Source organism: Epinephelus lanceolatus, chromosome 19 (genome assembly GCF_041903045.1).
Source record: "Epinephelus lanceolatus isolate andai-2023 chromosome 19, ASM4190304v1, whole genome shotgun sequence".
NCBI lineage: Eukaryota > Metazoa > Chordata > Actinopteri > Perciformes > Serranidae > Epinephelus > Epinephelus lanceolatus.
Genome location: NC_135752.1, coordinates 29,848,722 through 29,867,757, shown reverse-complemented (window position 1 = coordinate 29,867,757; position 19,036 = coordinate 29,848,722). Strand labels below are relative to the sequence as shown.

The following is a 19,036-nucleotide window of genomic DNA, read 5'->3' as shown; positions in this document are numbered from 1 at the left end:
TTCATTTCCACATCCCAATAAGCGGCTCAGATAACAAGGTGAACTCTGTCTGAGAGGCCCTGGAAAAAGTTGGCCAAAACTTTAAAAATATAACCCAACTGTCAAAGAAGAAGCAGACGCTTCCTTTAACATGTTTCTGTCACTCCAGAAAGGTCTCTGTATCTCTCATACAACTTCTCTCTTTCATTCCACGAGCAGGATAATAATCACCACGGAGCTTTTGTGTGTGTGTGTGTGTGTGTGTGTGTGTGGGGGAGCTATATAGACATCTCTCCCTGTGCCCGGCTCATAATTATACCTGTCAAGGAGCAACAGACGAAACCAAAGTAACAATGAACCATCTAAATCCTCATTGAAATTCAAAGCAGACCTCCTGTAGTCTCATGACTCCCACAATGGTTGAGACTGAGCCTCAGAGAAAAATATCCAACAAGCTCGATTCAACCATAAATCCCTTCTGAGGTCAGGGCGACTGCGAGCTTGTGGTGATACCTGTGATCAAAGTTATCAGACTGCACTGTACCAAAGCTCAGAGTCTGAAGGGCATCATTGAGGCACAAGTCAGGGACACAGCCTCTGATTGGTCGACAGACTAAAATGCATCACGGACAGCAAGTTAGGACAACTAACCATAAAAGTAAATGTTTTTAACACAGAAAAATGGATTAAAAAATGGATAAAATAATCAAAAAGAGATTCAATGTCAGATTTATCAATACAGATTCAATTTACAAACTCTCCAAAAAAAGACAACACAGTTCAAAGCTGGATGACAAAGCTTCAGAAAGGGATGACATCACACCAGATCACACCGGCATGATGGTCAATGTTAGCTTCTGTGCACAAAAGGTCTGTCTGTCACATACAGCCTTCAAGAGATTTTTAACCTCCGTAACGATATGTCGTATATAACAAGGTTAACTTCTATAGTTTCCAACTAAAAAAATGTTGTCTCTGGCTGGTAGTATAACATCGGACCCCTCTCACACGGTATTTGAAGAATATGAGCTTTTGCCATCACACAGAAGATTTAGAGTCCCACAGGCTCGATTGAACAGGTTGAGGAGCTCATTTGTTACGCAGTCTGTCAACCTGTTAAATCAGAGTATGGCCTCTAAGTAGCCTCAGTGTGCCTGGGTCGAACACTGAATGTAACAGGTAATATTTAATATACATGAGTGTTTTGTATTTATGTGAAACAGTCAATGTCCTGGGACGCAAGACACATTTCAGATTTTTTCTGACAATAAGGCGAAATCAAATCAAATCAAACTAATATGCCAGATTTTTCTCATCAGTCCTGTTCAGTCCTTTTTGGTGTGACACACTCAGACATGCAGCTCCACTCCTGCGATGCAGTGCACAGTTTATTTTCAGATAACGCCACACCAGATATTACACTTATTTTTCACTTCCCCAAACTGACAACTGCTTAAGTCATTCCACTTGCCCTAACACTGAGTTCACTTGCCCCTGGCAAGCGTTAATGTCGAGCCCTGGCACCTCTTGTATTTCACGCTTCATGCAGAACAACCACCGCTCCACACGGCTTCGTCTTGGTAAGGTGCTGTAAACATCAAAGTCCAAACATACATCATCACATGTGTGCTCTGCATAAGTGTGCAAGCATATATGTAAATGTGCGGAAATCTTTTTCTGCCAGTTTGGATTTATATACAAAATGCATATTAGGCCTAAAAAATAATTATGGTCCCTCAATCATGACCTTTACATCTACACAGAACAGATCTATTACAGTGACTCTCTTCACCATAATGTAGGGCAAATCTAACATGACAGGCACAAAATGAAAATATAAGCAAAACTAACTTAATTTTAAATAATTTTAAATAATCTTTTTATCTTATCACCTCTTGTCCGCACTTTTGCTATTCTTAATGGTGTTTTTTTTAATTGGAAATCATTAAGTAATTGATTTTACCTTGCATATCTTTTCTCTTCAGTCTTTTCTGTATCCTTTATTATGTTTTATATTTTATTTGTCTGTAAAGCTCTTTGAATTGCCCTTGTGTATGAAATGTGCTGCACAAATAAAGCTGCCTTGCCTTACACCTAGCTAAATGAATGCAGTCTAACACAATGGTCCTATATTTATGAGAGTAAACTAAACTGCAATAACAGCAACACAAGCTAAAGCCTCCAAAATGATCAAAAAGTTGAATCAGCACCTTTCTACAATCAACTGAACACAATAACCTTCATTAAGGTACATTTTGCCACAGGGCTATGATTAGTTTGAGATAGTTGTACTAATAAACTGAGTGCATACCCACAGGCGTTTCACGTAACACTACAAATTCAACTTTATCTTCACATGAGGTGTGACTGTGGTCTCACCACAGGGCTTAAATAATAAAATCTGATGTCTGTAAAACTTAAGGCACCCAAGGGGCTAATAGAATAAGTCATTTCCTGCCTGCAGACAGAAGTGAACAGAAATGGAGGGATTCAGCTCATTGACCGGATATTAATGACTGCTTCCGGTGATTTAGTGTTGTGGAGACCAGGTGATGGATTGGGGACACCTTCGCTGTGAACTGAAGCATTTGGCGGCTTCATTGTAAAGCAATTAGACCGTTACAATAGAGTCACTTTGGCAGCAAATCTGTCCAGAGGACCCCAGGTGGGCCAACCAGAGGAGAATAAAAACGCTGCCTTAAGATGGACATAATGATGAGATATCTGACACAAAAGGATGGGGAGGAGGAGATGTATTACTGAGTCAGTGCCAGGAGAGCTCATAGGGTGAACTGTATGTACAAATGTGTGAGCTTGCATTAATACAAAAAGTAAGTGAGAGCAAAAGGGTATAAGCTATCATCTTCTGTCTGGACACCTGAAGGTGAGAGTGTGGGTCTACATCAGAACAAAAGTATTTTAGAAGGATAAAGGAGGCAGACAGGAAACAGCAGGACGAAACATCAACAATTGTGAAATTATAGTTTAAGGCCTAATCCACACGGACATGGGGATTTTGGTAAACGGGTTGTTTCCCTCCTTTGTTTCTTAGAAAAACACACTTACAAATAAATCTAGGTACAAATGAAAAACACAATTAAGGTGCTGCTGTCAAGAGCATGCCAAACCAACAGGCAGGCATATTACTGTCACCCTGAAGCCAGGCAAAGAAGAAGAACAAGAAGTTGGGTCGATTTCCAGTTTTGCCAGTCCAGTCCAGTGTACAAGCTTAAACCAGTTTGACTGATTTGATTTGATTTTATGCGAACAAGCTGAACTGGCATTTGTCATGTCTTTGCTGACAGCATCACAGCACTGGATCCAACTCGTATTGCATTAGTAATAAGCCGTATGACAATGTGATTGACATAATACCATGTTTGTTTATTAAGCTGATTAACTGAGCCACTGTTGTGTGACTGGCCGAGTGCAATTAACTGAAGAGCATAGGTCAGTGTCAGCAACATTAAGGACATCAAATTTCAGCAGGGGTGGGAGGTGGGAGAACACACATGCTTTGTATGTGTACTGGAAAGTTCATGTGTTAAGTGATGTTGAGTTAGTCTCTCAAGAAAACTAAAACTGTGCCAATATGGCAACACTTTACATTTGAAGCTGGAGAAAGAGGTGTCCTAATTGGCTGTGAGTGAGGGGGGTGCAACGTTTTGTTGAAGGCTCTGTTTTTATTTATCCCTGCTACTTGCTTTGAAAGCACAGATGGACAAGTAATGACTGATTCATAAAGTTAAATGAGGAATATTCTACATGGTGGCAGCTGGCTGGAGGGAGATCACCAGGGAGCTGAACGTTTCTGGTAAATGACCATCTCTAATAACAAGCTAGGCTACTTTCTGTCACTGTAAATGACATACAATATAGCCAACAGCAAATAGTCTCGCTCAGAAATCCCCAACTGGTCCAGCCACAGGGTCGAGATTTCTCCTGAGTCATTTGTTTAAGGTCCAACCAGTTCAGTGTATTCAGTGTCATACTTGCATTTGGCCATGTCACTGAGGTAGTTAGCTGTTTCTGTCATGTAGCAGTCTGTTAGTCACTCACTCTACAGCAGGAAATTGCACTTCAAAGTAAAAGCTCTGTGCCAGAAATTCACTGTACTTCAAAATAAAGTGTGTTTCTTTACAAACTTTACACATTCGCAAGTCACTTGCGGTCCATTCAGAATGGATCCGGCACGCACTTTTGGACCAGGACCCACCAGTTGGGAACCACTGGTCTAGTTTGTTTATTAGTGAATAACATATCAGTGAATACCACAATGTAACAATATAAAATGGTCCCTCTCAAGTCAGGTGCAATGCCTGGTAAAATTTGGAATAGCAGTTGGTATCAGTCTGGTGTTTGTTTGATATATAAACCAGTTTGAACCCAACCCAGGGCAGCTGTGTCATCCGCTAATCGGAAGATCGGTGGTTTGATCCTCGGCTCCTCAAATCCACATGTCAAAATATATTTGGACAAGACACTGAACCCCAAATTGCTCTTGATGGCTGTTAAATTGGAGTGTGAGTGCATGGGAATGCTTACTGAGTAGCAGGTGGCATCATGTATGGTAGCCTCGTCCCCCAGTGTGTGAATGTGTGTGTGAATGGGTGAATGTGACGTAGTGTACTGTAAAAGCGCTTTGAGTGGTCAGAAGACTAGAGAGGCGCTATACAAGTGCAGCCCATTTACCATTTAACCCTAGTAAACATGTAAAAAGTCCTGTTAGCAAAATTAGAACCAGCATTATTTTGGTCACGTCTGTCACTGCACAAAATACCACCTCATTTGTGACGTCAAACAAAGGAGATAACGATACACACACTGATGCTAAAAGCCAAAACCTCAATTTCCCCTGTCTACATGTCAAAACACTGACAACAGAGTTTATGAAAATCTTCAGCCTGAAAATCTTCACAAAAGGTTTGTTTGTTCAGACAAAAGGCCAAAACACATAAAAATCTGTTTATGTGGTCTAGCCCTAAAACTGCTGCACATGGCATCACCTCCTGCCCTGACTGACAACATATAAATTGCAATACAAACTCCTCTCAGTGTGTTTCCATCATCTCCCGCATCAGCCCTCAAACACCAGTAAACATCTCAATATTCATCATGCAGCATGCCACAACACAAAGCCGGTCACAACTGCCCCCCGCCCACTTAATTAAAGATATTTATAAATATTTCACATAATGATTACAGAGAAGGAAACAAGTATGGAGCTGCACTAATCTCTGAGGGACTCAGGGAGATGGGCAATATGGTTAAAATCAATCATAAAATATGTCAACATTTATCACAATATGGCCAATGCAAGCAAAAATCTAATGTACTATGACATCAGTTGTTCTGTGCAAAAGAATCATTACTATTTATTGTTTCATCCAACTATCCTGTTTGTGCTTCCTTTCCCACCATTTTCTTCCCCCTCTGCAAACTCCTTATACTGCAACCACAGCATCTGACCAGCACTCAATCTCTGCCGCCCTCCCTCCTGATTAAAAGCTTGAGAGACTTTGACTCCTCCACTTTAAGTAGTTACTACCTGAAATGAATAAAACACCTCTACTTCTGTTTTTTTCTGTGAGGATAAAAAGTAGGCTCAGTGTGGCGAAAAGAAGGGGGAAAGACATATTCTAAGTTTGGGTTAAATCTGTGGGTCAGGGAGAATTAAACAGTGTGCAAACATTTATTCACTGCGGGTTAGATAAATGTTTGAAGAATGTAGAAAATCCTCCAGCTGAGCGGTGTGAATATGGTGGTTCAGCATTTAATTTTAACACAACACAGAAATGGAGGGATTGTTGGGGTACATTTTAAACTTTTAGCCAACATGGGAACCGTTAGCTGATGGAGAAGGCAATCGTCCAGCGTCACATCACAGGACGGGACCCGAGCAGCTGATGAAAACTTTCCTCTGTCCTTGAGGCGGAGAGTTCAATCTGCCAAAACTTTAAGAAGAATAAGCACTAACGCTCCAAACTTCAGCCACGACCCGTTTCATACTCACACAGCCACTCAGTCACAACTGGAAGCTGGCCAGTACAAGCCCGTGGCCAAGTAACTGCTGGCCAGCGGAGCAGAGAGGTGCTGCTGTAAGAGTCTTGCTCAAAGGCACCACAAGGGGAGTGTTTGAAGTACAGTAGCTCCCTTTTACTTTGTTTAATCAGAGTTTCCCAGCTGGTCCAACAATTCAATCTGCTCCTCTCCATTATAGGCTGCTGTTGCCCGAGTAGAGCAGTCAGCATTTTAACAGTCCAATTTTCCAGTTGACTATATTAAAGGAAAGATCCAGTGCTTGATTTTGTTATAGTTTTACCAAATCAGCACTACAAAGTTAGCTGGAAGGAAATTAGCTGATATTTTAGTATTGAAATAAACTTCATTTTTTCCCAAACAAATGCTTCACATTACGAGTAAAATGTACACTAAGTCAAAATAGAGCAACACTGGGGCCTCAGCTGTGCACCGAAAAGGCGCACAATGTTATTTATCAACACTTGTCCAGGGGAATTTGTTGACTGTCAGTCAAAACAAACCAATTAGCAGGAAGTAGCAGTGACAGCACAACTAACCATACGCTGCTACAGTCACTGGGAACACTGTGGTAACTGTCAGGTCAGGCTTTTCGCCAGTTTAGATGGCGGCCGTGTTCAAAGAACATTTATATACTGAGGAGTAATACATTAGGAGACTAATGTATTACTCCTCAGTAATACATTAGTCTCCTAATGTATTACTCCTTACTGAGGAGTAATACATTAGGAGACTAATGCATGCAGTATAAATAGTTGGGGAACCTTACCAGATGAAACATAAAAATTGCTGTCTTGAGATGCCACTAAACTGTGATTATGTACCGCAATGAAACAAAATGAACTGCTATTAAATTAATTAAAACAGATGAGTGAAATTCAGAAGTTCTTAAATTATACTGCCTAATTCCCTTAACTAATTCACACTGAAAATTGAGTATATTGCACTCTATGCTTTTCAGTGTTCCTGGAGTGTTTTTTTTAATGACTAAGCTTTGATTCTTTTGCTGTTGTGTTTTTAGTCTTTGCAACACTGAAATCAATTCTTATTAATACTACCAGTGTTTAAAAAGGCCATTTATAATACACATAACCCTGTGTGGCTGAAGCAACAAGTGCTTAAAAATATATATATAAAAAAAGATTACTTACGCAACACAAATCGTTACATGAAAAATTTGAGCGCCAGCCAAAGGTCCCCTCATTTCATCACGAACACAGGCTGTTCCTGCAGCTTATACAGTACATTTTAATGAAATGTATAGTCACTACAAGATAGAGGTGACACGTTCTAATTAGTTATTACTTACTGCGCTCTCCTAACCACTCAGAAGGTGCACCTTTCACACAAATCAGAGCATAGTAAGTGCACCATGATTTGTATACACATAAATTATTTGCATGGGTGCACACATTCACCAATAAACGAGCCTCTTCCTGTGATATAAAATGCCATCTGAAATCCAGGAGCGGTTATATAAACCAGAGGGCTTTCTGGGACTGTAATAAACTGAGCCATGGCAGAAAGAGGCCAAAAAACTAGTTATGAACTTGTTTGGTCTATTTAGTAAGCATTTTGTTTATCCAGGAAGGTTTGTTGAGCAAGCATGTTTTTTTCCAGCAGTGCCCTCCTTCATATTTAGTGAAACATTACAGCAGGAAACTTGCCAGAAGGCTGCAAATCTTCCACTGTTTGCCACTTAATCAGACAAGGGTTAAACGTCTTGCTCGAGGATATGCACAGAGGAAAGAAATAATTCCCTTTTTCTGTGGTTTTACCAGCATGACATTTGTGCCTTTTTTGTTTGGAGTTGTGTAACCCTCAGGGCACCTTTAGGCAGCAATCAGCCCCGTGTTTACAGAGAGATGCTCCCCAAACTTTTTTGGTGACTTAGTAGACAAATCTGCTGGCTGATATTAGATACTGTGCAAATCAACACAAGTAAACACAAGCCCAGAGGCCAGGCCTAAAGGCACAGCACCTCATTTATTCCAGGCTGCTCACCACAGTGCTTAATCAGCTATAGCAGCCTATGCTCCTCACACTGTGTCTTCGCACTGCCAAGACTGTCAGATGCACACACTGAGGCTAGCACATATGACATGTGGTCTGAGCTGTAACTGCGGCTGGGCTGGATGCCAGAGCTCAGCAAAAATGTATAAAATTTAAAAAGAACAACTTTAAAATGTATGCTCAAGAAAATCCAATACACAATTACTTTACATTTTTTATTAGACTACCAAACTGGCCCGAATATGTATTAAACAATCCTGGTTATAAGATGTCTGCTTGCACAAATACCTAAAGAGAGTCCTCATCCTTGAACTGAAACATGAAATATTCGCAGGCAGAATGTAAATCTCACATTTGTGTAGCTCGTCTGTCAGTCACATACAGTATTCACACTCTCCCCTGTCAGCCTCTGCAACGATTTTCTCCAACACTTTGGGATTTTTCAGCTTTTTTTTTCCTCATCATGACATTCTGAGAGAGCAGTAATTCTTGGCAGTTTGACAGATGACTCAGTCCCTGGTCCGTCTCTGCTGTGAAGACGGCAGGGGACACTTTGACTCATTTTCACTCATCTGGAATTTATTTCCTCCGTGGTAGCCAAACATGTTACACAAGCCATCAGAGGGTCCCTAGGTTAAACTAGGCTGACGCGAACACTGCCTCGAATGTTATACGAATAATAATGTGATTTTCAGTAAAAGATTTGCTTTGTATTCAGCCCAGTGTGGCAATTCAGAGACACTTTCTCTGTGCTGAAGCTTCACCACCCTGTTTCAAAGGGGATCATATCAAATTAAGAAAGCAAAGATGTCTCTGCATGGGGTCTTATTGGCGTGGCCAAGAGGTGGCCTGATACACCCTGATACAATCCTGATAAAAGATTTATATACATATTTACCAATAAATTTCCATGACTTTTCTATGCCTCTGAGGCAAATTCTCATGACCATACATTCTCTGTGTATAACAGTACATGAAACAATAATCATGTCAAAATTCACCAGTAAGTTTCTTTAAATAATGAGTAAGTTCAAAAGTACAGATACTGTTTATGAGTATTTGCATTTACCGTATGCAAATCTGGGAGCTATCTGGATGTGACTTGTAGGAATAACATTAGTAAGGCATCTTCAGCGCACACAGTATCTCTGCAGTTAGGGCTTAGTTTTTAGACACAGGACACGGCACCCAAAATGGTCCCTTGTTTGATGGTGGATGAGAGGGGAGTCTGCAGCTGCCAGCAGGTGTCACACTGGTCACTAAGGTAAAAATGCCAGTAATGGGAGTTGATTCACACAGCAGCCTGGTGCTTCATGTTAGCTCCTTTAGCATGGTTAGCTTGTCCTGCCTCTTCCATGTTTGAAATGTCCAGTTTCTAGTTCAAATTTTTATTTATCTATACAGTCAAATCTGAACAAACCGACAGTGCTGTTATTGGAACTCAACAAATCCACAGGCACCTGGTTGCTACACATTCTTAGACCCAACATACTAATTTAGCAACCACAGCAATAAAACTAAACATCACATCATTACAGTGTAACACACGTTACAAACAAAAAAGCCTGCCCATGACCTCTTAAAGCCTTCAACGTCATTGCTGACCCTGGTTAACATGTGTTCATATGACACAATTTCTAACACAGCTTCTTTCCAGCAAACACAGCCTGTTTCTGTCTGACATTTCCAGCACAGATCATCAGCCAGTAGACCCGCCCTGTAAAGCTTAGCAGGAGTAAAGTAAAACCTATGAATTAATTTATACTGAGTTAATTTCCCCTGTGCCTCTTTAATATATTTCTCAGTATTTGAGAGTATTTTCAGCCATTCCTCACTGCCTTATTCACACCCTAGGTCCTTCTGCCAAATGATCCTCAGATCTTTACAAATATATTTTGGTAACCCACTAATGATTTTGTAGAACTTAGCTGCCCTGTGTGCTATATCAGGTAATTCCAAATAAAAAATAATAATACTGGTTTCTTATCCTGAATGAAATGACCCTTAGTTTAGGAGACCCCTCAGCATTTGATTTGTAAATACTTTCAAAAATTACCTTTATAGTACATTTTGTGCATCCCAGGTCCTGGTCTTTCACATGTCATGTATTTGTCCAGATGAAGTCAGACATTAAAAAAATCGGCATCTCAGCTAAGTAAAAGCTGCAACTTCAGTCAGAGTCTGACAATTCCCATGCAGAGAACAACAAAACACCAAGTGACTGATCTGCCTGAACATTAACATAATATTACACTATATATACACTTTATAATAAAGTTATTTGTGAAGCTAATGTCTAATCATTTTCTTCCAAAACTTCTCCAGGCCCCTGAAATGTTAACATTCGAACTGTAATTCCTGTTGATTTTGAAGAGTTTTTACAAAGTTCCTGGTGCATAATTTATCATTTAAATAATAAATAATTTCAGTAAATGTATATCTGTGTTTTTATTTGTTACATTTTATTTAATTAAGTTCGGAAAGCAATATTTAATTCAAGCTTGATATTGCTTTTCACATGAAAGAATAATCCCAGTCGATTCCACACCGTGATGCATGCAGCTAATTGGTATTGACTGATATCCAAAGCCCAAGGATCAGTATTGAGACTGAAAAAGCTGGATCATGCATCCCTAGTAACATTAACTGTTGCATAAGAACCAAATCTTAAATCTTAAATCGACAGGTTTCAACCAGCCTATATACTATAATAGCATTACAGAATTCCTGAAATTCATTTATGGCGTTTGGTTTTGGTGTGTCACCCACAATTTCAATGGCCCCATGAGACCACCCCTATGAATAATTTCTAGGGACGTTACTGTGTATAATAACATGCTAAGTGATTCTGCTGCTGTTCATGTTCAGCCAACTTAAAAAAAGTGGATATTTATTTCAGGTTTTAGGCGAAGTAACTAAAAACTCTCAACAGCAGGTCTGACTATTGACAACTCCAAGCAAGACGAACCTCTGTCACAAGCACAGAATCAGCTCCAAGCCATGAATCAATTCATACCTTCCTCAAGTTTAAGGAGATTTCCATTTGCCTCCCACCATCTAATCAACACACCAACCATTAGCAGTCTGCAGTGCTGCTCCAGGCCGCTCAGCTCCCATTTCTCTGACTTGTGGCCAAGTCTTTGCATGTCAGTGTGCCTGGCAGCTGCCCAGGTGTCGACCCAGTGAATTCAGAACGGCCAAGTCTTCATCATTTTTTGAATCTCCTCTTCCTCTGGTCTCTACGCAGGGCGGTCATAACTTCAGCTGTCCCAAAGACACCAAACTAAGGTATTTCTTGGAGCAGCTGTAGACAGTGTTCAAAACAAATGAAGACAAGAGGAAGACAGGAAAAAAAGTCTAATCAAGACAAGACTAATCTTGTCTTGTGTCTTGCCCTCTTTCTTTTTTGTTGCTTATCTTTGTGTCTCTACGCCATCATTCTGCCTTTGTTTCCCTCTCTCACACCCTACACAGAGTTGAGACCAATCAGATTAAAAAGTCGGAGAGACAGGCAGTCTGTGGCTGATGGCGAGACAAGACTGCTTTTCTCGATGTTGTTGTGACTCGGGCTCCAAAACAACACAATTTATGTCCCTGTTCCTCTCCAGTCACATCACCTAACTGTCCAGCACACCACAGAGCAGATGATAAAACAAAAAAGTCTAAACGCTGACAGGGTAGCTAACCTTGGCAGTGACTCTAGGGACCAGCTCCAAGGCAGGCTCTTAGGAAGAGGAGAGAGTCAGAGACAGAGAGAAATACAGCTGTAAGCCCTTGACTCGTCCCCTGGGGCAAACAACAATCTACTGCTTTCAGAGGCCATCCCCGAACTCATCAGGCAACACAGGTTTGCTAAAGTAGAGCAGATTAAGCGTAAGTAGAAGCATACAGCGGGGGGAAAACAGTGTGAATGACTAATGTGCTGGAAACAAAATAAGTTGCAAAGACTTATTTAAATCCAGTCTTGTTGTTTGTGTGGGATTAGATTTGTTATTTGTGTGCGTGTGATGGGGTAAAGCTAAGTGACTTTCATATAACATTCTGCCTCAGCAAATGAGCAAAACTGCAACAGAATCAAAACACAATCTACACTTGGTGGAAATAATCAGATTGGGTTGTATAGTGCGGTCTTTAAAGGCATTATTCCTGGCATTATTTGTTGGCTAAGACAACTCAAAACGAGCGACAGAGAGACGAAATACAATGCTTGGGCAGTGAAAATGATGCCAGGGTCACCCTTTAGCATCTGTGTGAGACGCAGAGGGGTTTCATCCAACTTCAATGTAAACCCACCTGCTTCATTATTACACTTTCAGAGCAGCAGACATAGTTTAAAGAGCACGAAAGTCCTATCACGGTGGGTGAGAGTGGAAGTGGATGGGTCAACAAGCACAGGACTTTGACCTGGGAGGCCGGGGTTCAAGACTAACAAACAAAAATATCAGCTGTGGCATTTGTGCCACCAAAGTACGGTGTTTTTTAACATCTATGATCTTTTCCTAACCATAACCAAGTGGTTTTGTCACCTAAACTTAACCACAAACCCCTTCTGCATTGAGATACAACACAAAAGGCTGCCCTGTAGTCATTATATTAACACTGGGGCCTCTGCCCAAGCGGCAAAGTATGAAAAGTAAGGATAAGATCACATTCTCCAAACATAGCCGGGAGACAAACAGCTCTGACAAATAAACTTATGAAGATTTTATAGCTAGCTTGTTTGCTAAAGAAAAATTGCCTGTTCACACATCCTGCAGACGTGGATCAACATTATCACTCACTTGGAGTCACATTTCTGTCAATATTGACTCTCCTTATGTCTGGTTTGTTTTCCACCAACGTCCTGAGCGGCTAGATATTCCACTTTCTTCCCAATCTAGTTGCTAACTTTGTCTGAAGGTTGAGTACAGTGGGTTTATCGGAGCCTATTTGCTGAAAACAGCTGCCTGCTGCTGCTGGAAACAGGGTTGATGAGAGCTGTGAGAACGAGCCGACCACAGCTTTGTGGAGCAGCCAAGATAGGTGATAATTCTCTTTGGATTTATTACTCAGACCGCTTTCACATTACACACAGTGAATTGACTGAACCTTAATAGAAAAATACTGATGAGTGGGGCTTTGAATGTGGATACTCTGTGGGAGTAGAGTTCAATCCGAGGTGAGGAGGTTAGATCAGATGTGATTGCTGTCACAAATGCATTCATCAACAGAGTCCAGACAGCAGCTTATTCAAAGGTGACATTTCATCTGTCAAATATGCCAGAAGCTTAAATCCACTGAGCTGTGTCCATAGTTTATGATATGGCTCTAAACTGTAGGGATAAATAATGTTGTGATGCGTTAATATGTTTTAGTAAGAAGCTATGATTGATAAAGCTATTGAAGGAATTAAATGTACTCAAAATATGCATATTGAATCATGTAAAGGTCCAGTGTGGGGGATTTAGTGGCATCTAGTGGTGAGGTTGTAGAACTGAAATTTCTCCTGAGTGGAAAGCGTTTAGGAGAAATAGGGTGACCAATGTGAAAACACAAAACGCAAATGGCCCTATCTGGAGCCAGTGTTTGGTTTGTCCATTCTGGGCTACTGTAGACATGGAGGCCTCAGTGGAAAAGGACGAACTCTGTATGTTGATATAAGCAGCCTGTTCTAAATTTATTTTCAGGTGATTATAAACACAGTTATGAATCTCATAAATGCCCCTCAGTCCTACACGCTGGACCTTTAACCTCTAAAGAAGTATAGGTTTTCTCACAGTGTTGCGGTTTGAGGCCTGATTCAATTATTGATTCAATCCAGTATTTAGACTCCTCAAACACAAAGTGTGGTATTCATAGTCATGGCTGCACCATCATCATTGTGGATGGCTTAATAGTAGCACATGAATATGTATTTGCTGACAATGAGACAAGTGTGAATAGAGAAAGTTAAGAAATACTACAACAGAGAGATGTAGACACATTAGGGCTGGACGATTAATCGAATTTTAATCATGATTTCGATTTTGGCTTCTCACGATCATAAAAACATTATAATCGAAGAAAAACGATTAATGCGCCGCACAGCGCGGCGTGTATGTAAGTGAATGCACCTGTGTTATGTGCAGCAGCAGCAAGCGTGTGACGTGTGTGGATCAATAATATGTGGAGCGAGCGATTGAGAACATGGCAGAAAGGCAGCCTTTGGTTGAGAAGAAAGGTAGGACAACTTCAGTCATCTGTCATTGTCACGCTGTCGTGTCTGCCCCCCAAGGCAACACGAGCGGGAAAAAAAGTCCAAAAAAGTTAATAACTTACAAATTATGGCGTAAAGGTAGTTTCTTGCAACCCTAGAATTAAGATAAAAATATTCACAAACGAAAAAGCACTTCTGGTTGCTGATAAGTAGTGTTTAACTTTTGATTTAACACTAAAAATTAAAACCCTTGGTGCGCACTGCATCGCAAGCAGACAGATGCGCGACTCAGAGCAGCATGTGTCACTGACACCAGACTCAGAGCGCAGCAGACCGGTGGAAAATGTCACCATCAGCATATTATTTTACATCAATAAAATCTATTTTATCATTATTTTGAGTCACATTGTTGAAAGAATTTAGCTATCTGTGTTCAAGCAGGATAATAGGTCTCCATTCACTGCACGTCGGGCTTTCTATTTTCTTGTCGGAGATGGTGTTGCCTTCAAGGTCCCCCCCAAAAAAACGGGAGAAAAAAAAGGCCAAATATTCGATTTTTTTTCCACAATCGAATCCCGTGCTATCGAACTTGGGTCAGCCCTAGTATTTATTTTTATTTATTGTTTTTATTGCTATTATTATTTTAATTTACTATTATTATTTTTATTTTTTGTACTTGTTTACTTGTTACTAATTTATTTCTGGCTGTTCTTTTAAGTTATAATTAAAGTTGAGTTTTGGTGGAGTTTTGAAATCAATGAATAATCGTGTTTATTAATCGTGATTTCAATATCAATCAAAATAATCGTGATTATTATTTTTGCCATAATCGTCCAGCCCTAAGACACATACAAGCCGCATATTTTTCCATCAGTCGTTGGTTTCAGTCCCTCTTAGTCTCAAACTATTCACAAAAAATAATGTCTCAAAGGAACCCTGGAGAGCGAAACTCTCCAACTGTTCATTTTACAGTAACAGCAATCGATGTCTTCACTCCACAAATGAAAGACAACTTTAAATGTGGAGAAAATTGATTGGGGGAAAAATGTAGGATGGCTAATTCTGCCATTAGTATTCCACCCGACGCAGTTTGAGAGCACGTTCGATATGAGGTGCAGAGCGGCTCTGCTGCAGTCCTGAGTCTGTAGAGCAGATTTGGACGTACTACTGACTCAGAATGAGGCCAATGTCCTCTTCAATTAAACATGCATCGTCAGTGTAACGTCAATAGAGAGCTGTGTATTTACACACTGGGATTATGCGTCTTTCTCACACTTTGGTAGCACTTATAGTGTTTTACACCACAAAATAGAACCATTAAACCGATCAGAGGATCTGTGACATAGTATGGGAGCTAAATGTAAGTATATCATCTATAAATGTATCAAGGACATGGACTCTGTGAAGCCTAAAATATATTCTGAAGCACACAGACAGCCAGTGAATAAAGGCTAAATCAGGGGCAACATGTTCTCATCTCTTGGCATTAGTCAACAGCCCATAGGTTCACTATTTTGGATTTACTGAAGGTGAGAGCTCGCCTTGTGGCTCAGCCCTGCATAAAGTGAATTACTAAAGTCCACGCGGCGAGAGGAGATAAAAGCTCGGACGACTTTTTCATGATCAGTGAAGGTTAGAGAGGACTCAATTTGAGCTATAATCCCTGGCTGTTGGAGTGACCTTTCAAACTACAGATACAATCACTATTCTAAAAAGCAGCTTGAAGATACTGTATCTCACACTTTTTTTGTGGCTTTGTACAGGTAGTATTGTTGCCTCTTGTTTTTTATACTGAAAAATAACTCCTCTGTCATTGTCAGTGCAATAAAGGGCTGTCTGAGTGGATGAAAATCAAAGTGGTGTACTCTTTCTGCCTTTCATTTTCCTAGGTAAAAGTCTCATCATCACCAGGCAGCATAAGAACTTTGCTACAATAAATACAGGCACAAAAGAGTAAAACAATCATACGCTACAATAGGTGTCATATGCGGTTAAGATGTTTTCACAGGTATGGCTTTCCCAAACATTTAAAAAGAAGTATAATCAATAAATATGGAGCAAAAGCATTGGCCATGAGTGCGACTTTCTAAATGCTTTACAAGTGACTTGAACCTTTTAAATAACTATAATTCCCTGTGGTATGAGTGGGCAAATGGGTGTGAATGAGTGCAATCACAAAATCGATCAGAGAAGCATGGCTGAAGTAGAGAGAGAAGAGGCAGAAGCTGTCAGGAGGAAGAGAAGAAAACCGTAAGATGAATTTTCAGCACCGCGGACAGCTCATAAAAACCAAGGACCTCACAAGGTCTCCTCCTAAATCAATCCTCACTGTACACAAATCAGGCATGCTCTTTTTATTGCCTAATTTGCTAATAGATGTTGGGCATTAACAACAGCCAGCAGGAAAGTATAACCAGCACTGAGGCTGCACACACACTCCTCTTTGGTTACCAGCTGCTCTCAGAGTGTCTAGTTACATGCATGCTTCCTAGAGGTAGTAGTCAAGGTACAGTTTACACTCACAGTGCTGTTGCAGTGCACTTCCTGCTGATATAACAAATAGCCAAAGCTGCTCCCAGCCAACAGAATCAATTTCCCTCAACAATCCGAGGCTTGTTAGCGTCAAGAGGTCAGTTTCAGACACGGGGGCCAAACACATAATTAATATGGGGCAGTAGCTTATTACACACAGGAGATGCAGAGGACAGGGTCAGTGCAAATAGCTCCCATGACGGTGGCATTCGTGCCAGTTCACTGAATCGCTGCGGGCCACCAATTTACACCCTGCACGGAGAGGTTGTGAAAGCTGTGCAGGTTTGGTGTGGTGCAAAAAAATAAAGAGAAACTTACCTTCACTGCTTCAGCATGTGTGACTTTGTCGAAGACTTTGTCGTTGACTTTCATGATCTGGTCGCCGATGCGGAGACCCTCCTTCTCCGCCAGGCTCCCCGGCTCCACCAGAGACACGTAGATGCCCACCCCGTGCTCCGAGCCGCCGCGGATGCTGAAGCCCAGGCCCTCGTTGCTCTTGTGTCGCTTCATGGTGACCTGCCGGATCTCACCCGGCGGCTCGTGGACAAAGTTCCTCCCGAGCAGCGGCACGAGGGGAGCTGTCCCATCGCTGCTGGTGCTGAAGCTGTCCGGCGAGCCGCGCAACGCCACCTGGAACTCGGGTGGGTTGTTTGGAGAGAAATGCCCGGGGGGAGTCGGGCTGGCGCTGGGGAAGTCGCCCGGCGGGGGGTCGGCGTTGCCGTTGCTTGCAACTAAATCCGATTTTAAGTAGAGGCCCTCTGAGGTGTACTGCTCGAAGAGGAGCTGGTCAGAGCGGGGGATGACCAGGCGCAGCATGGGCAGAAGTTGCCGCTTGCTGGGCGCGTTGAGGATCACGTTGAGGGTCTGGACCAGGTCGTACACGTTGCGTTTGGAGTGGTACACATTGAGGCAGTGGATGAACTGCTCCCTCTCGAAGTCGTTGAGCAGGAGGTTGAGCGCGTTGTGTAGCTTCCTCACGTTGGCCGACAACGTCCGCGCGCTGGAGGCCACCGAGTTTGCCGAGGAGCTGAGCGACATGCGCTCCAGGTCGGTGCTGCTCATCCTGGCGGTGCGACCGGGACACGGCGCCACACTGGTGCGGGTTAGAGTGCAGGCATTACAGGCTGGCGGCGCGGGATCAGACCGGCGCTTGACATCACGACCGCTGCTGGAGGACGTGCACTCCGGTTATATCCATGCTGTCTGGCGCTGACAGATCACTCGCTTATTACTGGGTAGAGCGATGAAAGGGGGCAACTTCAACGGGCAATTAAGTCCCAACTAATTCAATTTCACAGCTGACACAAATTAATTAGCACTTACCATAATTCAGATAGGCTATCAGTAATTGGATTCTGCAAACTTCACGTGTGGAAGGGTGCGTCAAGACTTGGACGTGCAACAACCTCGCGGAGAACTCGCCCCGCTCCGTCAGAGAGCTTAGTAATGACCCACGTAAGGCTCTCAGCCTGCGTGTCATTAGCTGCGGTCTTATTTTCCAGGAGGTCAGGTGGCTGCCGAGCCGCCGCTTCTCTGGTGTCCGCCTCACCGTCACCAGCTCCACGGGCACAAATACAAACAACAGCACAACTTAAACCGACTTGTACTTGGTCCACTGTTGCGCACGCGACCCAGACAGTGAAGATATTTCCTCGACGACGACAAAAAGAGGATAAAAAGTTATTTTTGTGCTCCTGCTCGGTGTCCAGCTGTCCACACTATCCCGCTCCGATGTCCGTGTTACTTCCAAACGACGTCAAGTTTATAAAAATATCTATCCGGCGGTGTTTCACGGAGCACGCGCCGTGTTCTCGAGCTGGTTTAGTTTGTATTATCCGTCCGCCTGGGCTGCTGAGGTGACCTGCTGCTCGGTGTCTCCGCTTCCCAGACGTTACTACAGCGACAGAGTGGAGAGACTGGCGGCTCTCTCGCCTCTGACCGTCCTCTGTCAGGAAATGACGCAGCCTCGCGCAGTCAACAACATGCGCTCGCGCTCCCATGCTTATGGCACTTCCGCCACCAATAAGTTAGACCTATGAAAAGAGGACTTTAATTAGACACAGAAGCCTGCCTTTTGGGCTCTGCAGCTTCAATTTTTATGTTTTAAATCTTTATTTTAAAGCCCATGTGTACGTTCTGTGATAGTTGAAGATAAATTGAAGTTTCAGTCCCTCATGTTTTTATTCCTTGTACTATTTCAACACGCAATATAGCGTTAAATTCCGCATTTAGTGCAGTTTAATAATGTTCCACTGTTTCTACTCATTGTAAACAAATTCATCAGAACCGTTTTGCTTG

At 42.0% G+C, this 19,036-nt stretch overlaps 1 protein-coding gene across 2 annotated transcripts in view; it reads right to left on the bottom strand.

Moving 5' to 3' along the window:
* The window catches only part of whrna (whirlin a), a 252,726-nt gene extending 234,084 nt beyond the window's left edge, over window positions 1-18,642 (bottom strand). For both annotated transcript variants that reach the window (XM_078161958.1, XM_033647771.2), the window contains exon 1: window positions 17,057-18,642. In XM_078161958.1, the coding sequence (XP_078018084.1) occupies window positions 17,057-17,800 (744 nt within the window). In that variant the 5' untranslated portion in view covers window positions 17,801-18,642. The remainder of the gene's footprint in view (window positions 1-17,056) is intronic.
* Between the last annotated feature and the right edge of the window lie 394 nt (window positions 18,643-19,036).